General features: G+C 45.3%; 2 protein-coding genes across 4 annotated transcripts in view; both read right to left on the minus strand.

The window, feature by feature from the left end:
- The window catches only part of LOC147021361 (BTB/POZ domain-containing protein KCTD1-like), a 183,455-nt gene that overhangs the window by 92,343 nt on the left and 77,759 nt on the right, over positions 1-13,353 (minus strand). The gene's annotated exons all lie outside the window — the stretch shown is intronic.
- Positions 917-12,833, minus strand: LOC147021362 (uncharacterized). 3 transcript variants are annotated; one of them, XM_085891240.1, is made up of 2 exons: positions 9,926-12,833; positions 917-7,306 (listed from the first exon to the last, which is right to left on the minus strand). In XM_085891240.1, exon 1 carries the CDS (start codon positions 11,322-11,324, stop codon positions 10,776-10,778), a length of 549 nt encoding a protein of 182 aa, XP_085747366.1. In that variant the 5' UTR covers positions 11,325-12,833; the 3' UTR covers positions 917-7,306; positions 9,926-10,775. The 3 variants fall into 3 exon arrangements, with proteins under 3 accessions (XP_085747366.1, XP_085747364.1, XP_085747363.1); XM_085891238.1 differs by having other exon boundaries at positions 9,609-12,833; XM_085891237.1 differs by having other exon boundaries at positions 918-7,306; positions 7,979-12,833.

Here is a 13,353-nt window from a genome sequence, read left to right on the forward strand (position 1 = left end):
AGTAAAAGAAAAACGGCTATCCTGAAGAGTCGCAGCACGTATAAATGACATGTATTCCCACTAGACAACGGGTTTGGGCCTAACTACACATGCACTTACCGAGATACCTCACCTAAGGGACCTGAATGGTGGTTTGCGAATCTGGTAACCACAACAATATACATATATATATATATACATACATATATATATATACATATATATATATATATATATATATATATATATATACATATATATATATACATATATATATACATATATATATATATACATACATATATATATATATACATACATACATATATATATATATATATATATATATATATATATATATATATATACATATATATATATATATATATATATATATATATATATATATATATATATATATATATATATATATATATATACATATATATATATATATATATATATATATATATATATATATATATATATATATATATATATATATATATATATATATATATATATATATATATATATATATATATATATATATATTTATATATATATATACATATATATATATATATATATATATATATATATATACATATCCATATATATATATATATATATATATATATATATATATATATATATATATATATATATATATATATATATATTCATATATATATTCATATATTCATATATATATATATATATTCATATATATATATATATATTCATATATATATATATATATATATATATATATATATATATATATATATATATACATACATATATATATATATACATATATATATACATATATATATATATATACATATATATATACATATATATATATATATATATATATACATATACATATATATATATATATATATAATCACTCAGGGGGATCAATCCCCAGTTGTCCTCGGAAGAGCCAGGCCTGGCCCCACCGCTCACAATTAACGTTGTGGTACGGTGGGTTGTTTTAGAACCACAAACGCCACCCAGTTAACCACGAGTTCCAGTGTCCACCATATAATTATGTCGTTTAACTAGAGCTCACATGGTTACTTGAACGGGAGCACGCCCTCGGCAAAGTACCAATCTTATCTTGATTAGATCTTAATTACAGCGGCCGAGCGTTTTAACCGCTGGTGCGTGCCAGATATTTTGGTCAAATCTGTGGTAATTACCTCCCAGTCTATCTTGGTTTGGACAATGTGAGACCAATGGAAGGAAAGGACAAACACGGACAGGTTGGAGTTCAACAAATGATTTATTAATAAGGAAATAAATAAATAAAAAGAACTTTTTATTTCCTGAGGTAAATAAGTGAATAAATTCCAAAGCAATTGAAATGAATAATTAAACAGGCAAAATCAATCAAAATGAAAGGAAAGAGACAGAGAGCAGATGCTTATCGGGGGTTGACTTACTTACAACTAAACACAGACAAGGGTACCCAGCAGATCATTCAGGGGGTGGGAGGGGAGAAGAATCGTCTCGCTCATCAGAGGGAAGTCATCTGTCAAGTGAAAACGTCCTGAAATGTGTGTGTGCGTGTCTTGTCCGTCGCCAGCACCCAGCGTTGCCGTGCACCCACTTGCGAACAGCTTTGAACGCCAGTCGACGTCTGGGGGGAAGGAGGTACCGAGATCGTCTGTCGTGGGTTTAGACCCTGGTGCTGCGGCACGGGCAGCTCCTCACCCTTCACGAAACTGGTGACGTCCAGTGACCCACACGGTCCGTTGGTGACCGACCCGTGCCTCACTCGTTGGTGACCGACCCGTGCCTCACTTGTTGTCGGCACCGCTCACACCCACACACGCACCACACGCTTGCTTGCTCAAGCACTGGAAAGTACAAACTGACTGACAAATTGTCTCGTTGTTGGCGCTCACTCGCTCGCTTCCTCGTTTCCTGCTCGTGCGCTTTTTTATATAGGCGGCCCCTCTCTGCGGGCACAGAGTCCCCCCAAGCTCACCCTGTCCCACTTGCACACCGTTCCCATGACAACCTGTGCTCTCAAAAGGGTGGGTCTCGGCGTCCGTGAAAGAAATGTGTGAAAACGTTGCTGAAAAAAAAGGCGAGCATCAGCGCTTGTGAAAGAAATATGTGCATAAATGTGTCTGTCGTAAAGAAAAAAAGCTTCCCATAAGAGAGGGGATCTATTCTTTACCCTTCTCAATGCACCACATTTAAAATCCCACTAAACATGGGGATGGGTCTATTCTGAACATGCATTTAAGGAAATAACTGTCTGAGGACCTGGATGTGTGGATGCATTCATCAGACCGGATTCTGAAATCTGTAACACTACCCCTTTCCCTATCCCAGACTCGTCCGGAGTCGTCCAACAGCTGGAGACCGGTTAAAAAATTACAACATTGTAATTAAAAGTTCGTGCTACCGTGTGACATGCAGGTGAAGTTACCCCCTACCTCGTGCGTTTTAATTCTACCCTTTAGTGTGTGCGACAATTTAAACTGGATATGTCCCACCTGATGCGTTGGGAACTACCTAACTGACTCACACAGACAACCTTATGCTCCACCAAAATTGCCGGAATTTTTGAAACTACATACAACACATAACCGGTGGACTTTAATAAACTACACAACTATACAACTATATACCATTTCTGACCCAGAATCTGCAGAAATTCAGAAGAAAAATTGTGGAGAGGGGGGAGGAACACCTGCTGACTGCTTGCCACCTTCATGCTCTTCTTCAGTACCCCTCACAAAACAAACTGGCAGGCCAGTGACTGGCATACAGGCCATAAACATTGTGGCCTTCGAAATAAAAAATGATCAAGAAGAAGCAGCAACAAGAACAGAGCCACTTCCTCCACTGAGCTGCGTTTGTGCAGTTCATGGTCATGGTGATACATGGCAAAGGTGAAGCAAAGTGGCATGAGCCTGGTATGAAGCTGCTATGAGCTGGTATAAGCTGGTAGGAAGCTGTTATAAGCTGATATAAAGGGGGCTGCAACAAAGGGGCAGTCCATAAGTTTGGTATCATGCTGCTGCAGTAAATGCAGTTCAAACAAAAGAAAACAAACAAAACCATCATGATAACTGGAACGGTGTCACCTGGCATGAGGCTGCAGCGAGTAGCAGTGCACAGAACAGGTGGGGGGTGAAACACAGGTCACGGAGCAAATGGTGAAGTGAGGTGAGTGATGCCTTGATGTAGAACAGGTGATTGAACAAGGTAAACATTTTTTGTTTTGTTTTTCTTCAAAAGTGTTGCCTTGATGCAGAACAGGTGATCCAGCAAGGCAAGCGATGCCTTGATGCAGAACAGCCTTGATGGTCCTGGGGCAGTGGCGAGACAAACCGAAACAGCAAGGCAAACAGCAAACACCACGAAAAGAAAGAAAAAAGGTAAACCGGGTAATGCTAAACACCAGATCTGACCAACATGGTCAGCTGGTCCCTGGTGTGCACATACCTGGGGCAGTGGCGATGGTGCCGGGAGAGAGAGCTCGAGGTTGGCCCTACTCATCCGCACCCATCCATCTTTCACATTATACACTGCCCCAGCCCCCCTCTTTTTACAGTTTGTCACTACATCTCATCTCCTATATCCCACTATCGCCATTGCCAAATCCGTACCCAATCTCCCCAAGGTTCCATGGAAAGGAAGAGCAGAACTACATGCAATCTTACACTTACATCGTGACACGTCTCATTCTCAAGTCCGACAGGAGGGCAAGTCCAGTAGCCGGCGATCATCCCGCCAGTAGATGGTGCGAAAGGATCTTCATCAATCCTAACTACGCTAAAATTGTTACAGTTTTAAACTGTCCCCGGGGTTATACCATGCCAAGAGGCCTTTGTTAAACTATGGGGTTCTAAAAACCCAAATTCCCATCACCTACGTGTTTGTGCTCTTACAATTTTGGGCCTTACCCACCAAATTTTGTTTCTGTGCCATCGCACAATTTTGTGGCTGGGTAGTGTGGCTCCACTTGCAGCTCTGCCCACCTGCATACTCACCATTAGCACCCCCGAGACGCTGGAGCTGCCTCCGAGCTTGCCTGCTCCTCACCCGAACATGGGGGATGCCCTCACTGGCACTCCCCCCCCCCCGATGCCCACTTGGCATTTTGGCGCCCCGGGTCCTGCTGCTCGGGCACCCAGGCCCACTGAACACTATACTGGCACACCAGGCCCCTCTCCTCGGGTACCTGCGTCCACTAATACACTAATTCCCCCTGGACCTACCTACGGCCTCACCTGGCCGATGAGCCCCCAGCGCCCGGGGTGCCTGCTTCATCCGAACAATACATTCACAAGCCACACCCCCCAGCCGGTCCATTATCTCCTGCACCCTATACACAATTTTTTTTAACTTTCCACAATCGGTACCAACTGCATAATGACATCCATGTGTAAATTTACCTTATTCCCCTACCTAACTTTAAACTAATTCCCGGGTTTCCTTGAGTGGGATCCACTCCCCCCATTCAAACCTTCACACCATGCATTCTATTACTCACACTCATACGAGCCATTGCCCTGCCCTCACACTCATGTCATCAACCACACACAAACACATTTCCACTTACACATCACCTAACCAATTTCCCCGAACTCATGCACCTTCGTCATCCCTTATTCTTATGCACGTTTCATTTAACTCTAGGTAGCTAATCTACGTCCCCACTACACATTCCATGTCCGTCCATGTCTTTAATCCATTTCTAAATTCTAACCAAAATTTCCCCTAACTCGTGTTACCGGGCCCTATGGAGGACTGCTCATGCCCCCATGAGGCCGGTCTATCTAACGCTAAACCCTTCCCCTAACTAATGCTCCTTTGTCCCAGGCGAGGATGTTCGCTACATCCTGGCCGGGCTTCGTGTACTCGTGGCAAGGCTCGGCGGCCCTTGCACCTCCAGGGCGGTGGTCGACAGCGCACTCGCCCCTTCGCTTTGGCCGATACATGAGGGTGTAACGTCGCCCCGTTAATCGTATGAAATATTTGCACTGGCTTTTGGGCAATTTCCCACATGCAATGCCGTGTTTCACACAGCCGCCATTCATGCCGCGAGATTCCCGCTGACGTCACCCGCACACGGCCTGCCCCGTGAGCTTCGCTCCGTCCACGAGCCTGGCGGTGACATCGGCGGTTCAATTCGTGCCACACGCTTCGTAATGACCACTCGCGTCACGCAGCATGTCGGGCCCTGTACACGGACTCACACGGGGAAATATATTTTTTCCGAATTCGTTCAATCCCCCAATTTGCTTCCATTTTAGCCGTCCGCACTCTGTTATTGTACCCGGCACAGATTGTTTCAACGCCGGCTCCCCTGAAACCATTAACACATCGTGCCACCGTCCGTGCTTGGGTGGTTTGCAAAGCACGGACCGCACATACTCCCGTACCTCGTACGCAAAGTCCCGTGGAGCCGGCGCCGTTTGCAATACAACTCTGTCCCGCTCAGGAGGCTCGCCACTCTGCCCTCCGGTCCGCTACACTAACCACGACACCCGTCCAGGTTGATCCGTGTCCCACTCATCCATGTTATATCACATGCACTCCGCACATACTCCAGCACATTGGGCACCCCAAGAAACCCCGGGTCCTTCATTCCCCCCAAGCTCGACACACACCCAATCGCATCATGCACCTGCCCGATCTCGCCATGACTCACCTTCATTATATTCACCTCCTCCCGTTCTTCGAGCACTCTGTCACGCTGTAAATATAACACGTCCATGTATTCAATAATCTCCTCCTTTTCTCTACTACCTGTTTCTACCTGTTTTGCTTTAATTTCAATAATCTCGATTACGGATACAGAGAAACCAGTTTGTCACTCAGGGGGATTCATTCCCGGTTGCCCTCGGAAGAGCCGGACCTGGAGCCACCGCTCACAATTAACGTTGTGGTACGGTGGGTTGTTTTAGAATCACGAATGCCACCCAATTAACCATGAGTTCCAGTGTACACCGTCTAATTATTCTGTTTAACTAGAGGTCACATGGTTTCCTGAACAGGGAGCGCGCCCTCAGCAAAGCACCAATCTTATCTTATATATTATTTCCGAGTTTGTGGTTTCGTGTCGCGCTATCTTCGACTTTGTTCTGCGCTCGAGTAACGTGATATTCGGTTTACATTATCTCAAAGACCATATGAGGTGCATGGTACAAAAAAAAAAGTAAAATAAAATGGTTCTGAAACAGTGAAATCGTATTCTACTTACTGCATTAAAGTAAAATTATTACTGATACTCTGCATCAGTTCCTTTCTCAAACACACCCACCCCAACATGTCACGCAGAGCGCAGGTTATGCTAGTCTTGATTAGATTTTAATTGGGGCGGCCGAGCGTTTTAACCGCTGGTGCGTGCCGACTATTTTTAGTCAAATCGGTGGTAATTACCTCCCAGTCTATCTGGGGTCGGACAATGCGAGGCCAATGGAAGGAAAGGACAAACACGGACAGGTTGGAAGTCAACAAATGATTTATTAATAAGGAAATAAATAAATAAAAAGAACTTTTTATTTCCTGAGGTAAATAAGTGAATAAATTCCAAAGCAATCAAAATGAATAATTAATTAGGCAAAATCAATCAAAATGACAGGAAAGAGACAGAGAGCAGGTGCTTATCAGGGGTTGACTTACTACGAAACACAGACAAGGGTACCCAGCAGATCATTCGGGGGGGGGGGGAGAAGAGTCGTCTCGCTCACCAGAGAGAAGTCGTCCGTCAAGTGAAAATGTCCTGAAATGTGTGTGTGCGTGTCTTGTCCATCGCCAGCACCCAGCGTTGCCATGCACCCTCTCGTGAACAGCCTTTAATGCCAGTCGACGTCTGGTGGTGGGGGGGCACCCAGATTGTCTGTCGTGGGTTTAGACCCTGGTGCTGTGACACGGGCAGCTCCTCACACTTCACGAAACTGGTGACGTCCAGTGACCCACATGGTCCATTGGTGACTAACCCGTTCCTCACTCATTGGTGACTGACCCGCGCCTCACTCGTTGGTGACTGACCCGTGCCTCACTCATTGTCGGCGCTGCTCACACCCTCACGCGCACCACACGCTCGCTTGCTCAAGCACTGGAAAGGACGAACTGACTGACAAATTGTCTCGTTGGCGCTGGTCAGATGCTCACTCGCTCGTTTCCTCGCTTCCCGCTCGCGCGCTTTGTTATATAGGCGGCCTCTCTCGGTGGGCACAGAGTCCCCCCAAGCTCCACCCGCCCCACTTGTGCACCGTTCCCATGACAACCCGTGCTCTCGAAAAAGGGCGGGTCACGGTGTCCTCCAAAGAAATGTGTGAAAACGTTGCTGAAAAAAAAAAGGCGAGCATCGGCACTTGTGAAAGAAATATGTGCATAAATCTGTCTGTCGTAAAGAAAAAAGATTCCCATTCTTTTTTCTTCTATTTACCTATCTATTCTTTACCCTTATTAATGCACTACATTTAAAATCCCACTAAACATGGGGATGGGTCTATCCTGGACATGCATTGAAGGAAATAACTGTCTGAGGACCTGGATGTGTGGATGCATTCATCAGACCGGATTCTGAAATCTGTAACTATATATATATATATATATATATATATATATATATATATATATATATATATATATTTAACTCGATATCAGTTTCCACCACCACAGAGCGAGGAAACAACATTCAACAAACCAAACATGTCATGCAAATAAAACAACGTGGTAAAATGATACAAGTGCAATCAATGTGATGTGCTAAAAAAAAACAAAAAAAAAAAACCTTTTATTCACTTGTAGAGAAATAAACTTCTTTCAAACATCAGTGACTGGTGTTATTATCAACATTGAACAGGTATTTATTAATAAATGATAAATCCTATTCAAGATCTTGATTGGTAAAAAAAAAAATTCCAGATGGTAACGTTTTTTTTTCACGATTTTTCACTCTAGATTTCACGAATTTCACCATACGATAATTATGTTAAAATTAAAGTTAACTTACCTTGTGATTAACTTTCGTTTGAGCAGCGAACGCAGGTAAAAGGGATCCGGATGAAGATTTGATTTTCTCCAATTTCTTGCGAGATTGTCTTTGCATGTGCAGTTTCACGTCTCGAAATCCCTGGTGATCGCAACAAACACTATGGTCACAAACAGTGCATCGGAAGTGATGCTTGGAAGTCTTATCGGCGATGATACACGGATATGTTTTTGTCCAGGTAGAACTGAACTTCGTGCCATATTTAGCAGCACCTTGGTATTTCATCAGTTTCCGTTTTTTCGAAGTCGAAGGGCCATCTGAATCGTAGTCGCTCTCAATGTCACTCATTTTCTCACGTCTCTTGCAGAAGAATGAATTCCCAGTATTTTTGCGGCGATTTGGCATGAAAAATAAATTCCCCAGTAACAAGACATTTCATTTCATCAGGATGGTCCTCGATCATTGACAAATCGTACTCCGTCTCTCGTATAGGATGTGCGGAACGACGCGACGTGAAGCAATGGGATTGAAGTCGCTATTCAAGGATGTAACATCAGTGAAACCAGTCGCAATGCAATAACGTTGGAAATACTTTTTGGTAGCGAGAATTTTTTTTTGTTATAAAAGTGTGAGAATTCATAGCGAGAACGTGACTTTCAACAGAAAGTCGTGATTCTCACGCCAAAAAACGTGAGTTCACAGGTGGGTACGTACACACACACCTGAGTGATCTGGTGTCTGTGTGCACGGACCACGAGAGGGCGACAGCGATTCACGATTCTCCTTCAGACATTGTACAACCCCTGCAGGTGTTTTTTTTGAATCCTTTGAATCCCTTGAATAAAACCTGTCCATGTATCGCAGCAAGCGAGTGAAGACGTACGAATCACGTACTCGTACATACAACGAAGGTGGCAATCAAAGGTGAGAAGGGTGAACATAACGATGCAGGTAAATGTTATGGAATTTAAACGGCCCAGGATCCGGTTTGTGCGGCATTTGCAAGTCATCCCAAAGGTGTTATGGGAGGGATCACAAGCAATCACAGGAACGTGATATGGACAATGAACCTGATGGCCAGAGGTTATGGGTTCACCCCCTGCCTGTCGATCTGCTCGTTTGACAGCAGGATATCTTAAAGAGTGATGGACGGATTCGGACGAAATTTGCTGGAGGAGTTGGGTAGGTGACGAGAACAAGCCGATTCGATTTTGGTTCAAATCCGGATCCGGCCAATCGATGGGATACAAACCGTAAGCTGTTTCGCCTGGCGGAGGTATCGCTGTTGGGTGGTCGCTAGACTACCGTTATTCTCAAGTTTTCCGTCTGTCTGTTTGTATGTAATGGACAGCTCTGGAGGCCAGAGGAGTCAACCGATTTTGATGAAACTTGACTGGTAGGTTCATACCAGGATCTAGTTGTATGCTTTTGAGCACCGTTGCTATGGACGCCACCGTTGGCTCGCAACGGGACTTTGAAATTTTTGAAAAAAATCCGGAAAATATTTATATATTTTTTTCGAAAATCAAAAATCGCCTTCCGCGCTTTTATGCGCACTATAATCAACCTCTTTGTCAAAAATTTTCAGCCCGATCCGTCAAAAACTGTATGACTAGTATGCAATTATATAGCGACCACCCATGCCACCTACCGGCTTGTCGTTTTGAAATGCGATGTTTTCTTCTGCATTGTCTGAGGCTCAGCATTCCATTGTTCTGCAATCATTTGCAAGTCGCAGCGAATGCAAAATATAGGATGTCCTTCTTTGAAAATGACTAATGGGTTTTCGTGCTGTCACGCATGTGCTACAATCCGTGGTCAGGGGTCGCGCTTACTACACGTAAGGGAGCACAATAGCACAGCACATGCAGCGAGGAACACAACACGACAATGGATTAGAAAATGAAAAAAAAAAAAAGGAAACTCTTTGATCAATTCAAGTATCGGTATCCAATGACTTCGTTTTACCTGGTACGTTGGTTCAACGGTTAAGGGGGGTTGCTTATAAGATCTTAAACTCTTGAGTTCGAGCTTCCATTGAACGAACACCAGGTGGGTGGGAAATTTTAAAGATATTATCGGGGAAGGAAAACCGGCCTTGAGCTGTGTGGCTAAGGTTCGAATCCAAACCCAGCTATGAATCGCCATCTTGGTGCTTCCCATGCAGGGCGAGGCATCGGCGTGTGCGCCGTCGCTCAGATGGACGTTGAGGTGGTTGGACACGTATGGCAGGCACGAGTTGGTGGACGTCAAACACCGCACGGTGTCCTTCACGAAGGGTGTTATCTCCGACACCCTGAACAAATTACATATTCCTTGCTTGATTGATTGCTGGGAAGGCAATGGCAAACCACCCAGTATAACCCGTGCCAAGAAACGTCTTTAGCAGCAGCACTCTTGAAACAATATTGCACGTGTCAGATCAGATCTGTTGTCCCCGTGTTCACCGGTTAATCGACAGGTAAGAAGAGTGCGGCACAGCTGCATCGTATAAACCGTGCAACTTGCCCCACATCACCTGCACGATCCACATTAACATCTTAAACTACAGGTAAACAGACAAAATTTTGATCAGCAAGTCTGTGGCCCAACATAGAAGTCGATGAATAAATTTAAGGGAGATTGGAGGATGAGGAGAAATGACAGCTTCATTAATGTCGGCCATTGATTGGTATATTTATACAAGGCTCGATGAGACCACTTCCCGAATAACCCACTGATATATCCAGTGGGGTTCAAATCACTATCTCTCCTCATTGTGACGTTTCCCATTAAAGTTGGGGTCAGCAGTTCATAGCGGGTGTCCGCTTCGCCAGGGTTATAAACCATCTCTCCAACGAGCCAAACCTGACGATCCAGGCCTGATGTCCCAGGCATGACGACCCAGGCCTGACGATCCAGGCATGATGACCCAGGCCTGACGTCCCAGGCCTGACGATCCAGGCCTGACGTCCCAGGCCTGATTTCCCAGGCATGACGACCCAGGCCTGACATCCCAGGCATGATGACCCAGGTCTGACATCCCAGGCATGACGACCCAGGCCTGACGATCCAGGCATGATGACCCAGGCCTGACGTCCCAGGCATGACGATCCAGGCCTGACGTCCCAGGCATGACGATCCAGGCCTGATGTCCCAGGCATGACGATCCAGGCCTCATGACCCAGGCCTGACATCCCAGGCATGAGGACCCAGGCCTGACATCCCAGGCATGAGGACCCAGGCCTGACATCCCAGGCATGAGGACCCAGGCCTGACATCCCAGGCATGACGATCCAGGCCTGACGATCCAGGCATGACGATCCAGGCGTGACGTCCCAGGCATGACGTCCCAGGCATGACGATTCAGGCCTGACGTCCCAGGCATGACGATCCAGGCCTCATGACCCAGGCCCGACGTCCCAGGCCTCACGACCCAGGCCTGATGTCCCAGGCATGACGTCCAAGGGCCTGATTGATGTCCCGCTGGAGCTCATTTGGGTGGGTGGGAATTTGGCATTTGAGGAGGAATTTGGAATTTGTCCTCTCCCACAGCAGGATAATTTGCCATTCTTTGTCAAAAGACACCAGAGATCTTTAACATCAACCAACTAATGCAGTAATGCAAAAAAGATGCGTCACCGGCACGTCGGAGGGACAGCACACCCTGTGATGCAACGTCCTGACTGGAAAGCACCACTCGGACAGTTTACAGTTAGACCTGGAATGGAATCCAAACTGGAGAGTTCAAAGGTGAGTGTGCAGGTACGATACCTACACACTATGGTGTTGGGAATATTTGGCTTAAACCAGATGACGTCTGACAATTAAAGGCTACAAGGCCGTCTGAATGGTTTAGTCATTGTATTTTGATGACTCCATGTACAGTGAAAAGACAAACATTATTAACCCACGAAGTGGCATCCCAGTTACACATATCGAGCACAGTTGTAAAGTAGGGTACACGTGACATTCAGGACTCAGGTCGAACACCATTTGACAAGTATCACAGCAAATGCTCTCGTGATTGAGCTCATTGAACGTTTGGAGTTGCTGAGTCACTGCTATGATTAGTTAAACACTTTATGGAATAAACCATGATCCACAATTAATCCTTGTGTGTCCTTAAATACATTGTTAATCACACAGTAAGGTCACCATTTGTTTAGGAGCGTATGAAACACCTGTGTATGAAGGCAGTGGGCGCACACACACACACACACACACACACACACACACACACACACACACACACACACACACACACACACACACACACACACACACACACACACACACACACACAATTCGCGTTTGTGTCATGGAGTTAGTTTATTATCCACGTGACGTGACCACGTGACAATGTATAATGTAACATTTGGCATATTTTCTATGACCAATTAAGCTAAAAATGAAGTACCAATGTTGACCCGTACACGGGGCTGACAGAATGGCCTCGATGTAGAGGTATGCACACAACTCGTCTCTCCACCTGTCTAGCCCGGGATCGAATCCCGACTCAGCTATAAACTGCCATCCCGGTGTTTCACAAGTAGGGCGATCCATCAATGCGTGTGCCGTCCCTGGGATTCGAACGTCAAACTGACGTCCTGTCTGCCAACATTAGTTGGTGGACTTTAAAGGTCTTACGCGGTGTCCTTCGTCAAGAGTCGGCGAGCTATCGCCGGCACTACAAACAAGTTACAAATTCCTGCTCTGGCCAGAGTTGAACGTCAGTCCTCGCCAGCCGGTTCGTGAAGACTCGGGCCAAGCTTCCCCCAAACCGACCGCAAGAAGAAGAAGAGGAAGAATACGAAGAAGACGAAGAGAACGAATCAGAAGAAGAAGAAGACGAAGAGAAACGACCAGAAGAAGAAGAGGAAGAAGACGAAGAGAACGAGCAGAGGAAGAGGAAGAAGACGAAGAGAACGAGCAGAAGAAGAAGAAGACGAAGAGAACGAGCAGAAGAAGAAGAAGAAGACGAAGAGAACGAGCAGAAGAAGAAGAAGAAGACGAAGAGAACGAGCAGAAGAAGAATGGCAGCACGTGCAGGACACCCACCGCGCTCCATCTTGTTGTTCCGTCCGTGTGACGTTTCGTGTCCTGTTTCTCATTGTCCTTGTTCAGTGTCCAAAGCTCGTGGAGGAAGGAGTTCGCACGTCGTCTCGTACACTACAAGAAATGATCATAATTGTTCTCATTGCGCAGTGTTGTGGAGGGTGGAGGTGGGTGACCCTTAAAAATGGTCAATCAGCCATCACCGTGTCATGTAATGTGATCCTCCTATTCCTGTACTGGATCCCACTGATGGCCTCTCGTCTCCTGTGCACCTACAATGTTACACCTTTACCGTTGATGAGTTTTACCTTTGCACGGTATAATTACACAGCACACCTGGTTCTCTTGTCCTGTCTGTG

The sequence above is a fragment of the Eptatretus burgeri genome, chromosome 8 (assembly GCF_056783735.1).
Source record: "Eptatretus burgeri isolate ZD-2024b chromosome 8, Ebu_testis_v1, whole genome shotgun sequence".
In the NCBI taxonomy this organism is placed as follows: Eukaryota; Metazoa; Chordata; class Myxini; order Myxiniformes; family Myxinidae; genus Eptatretus; species Eptatretus burgeri.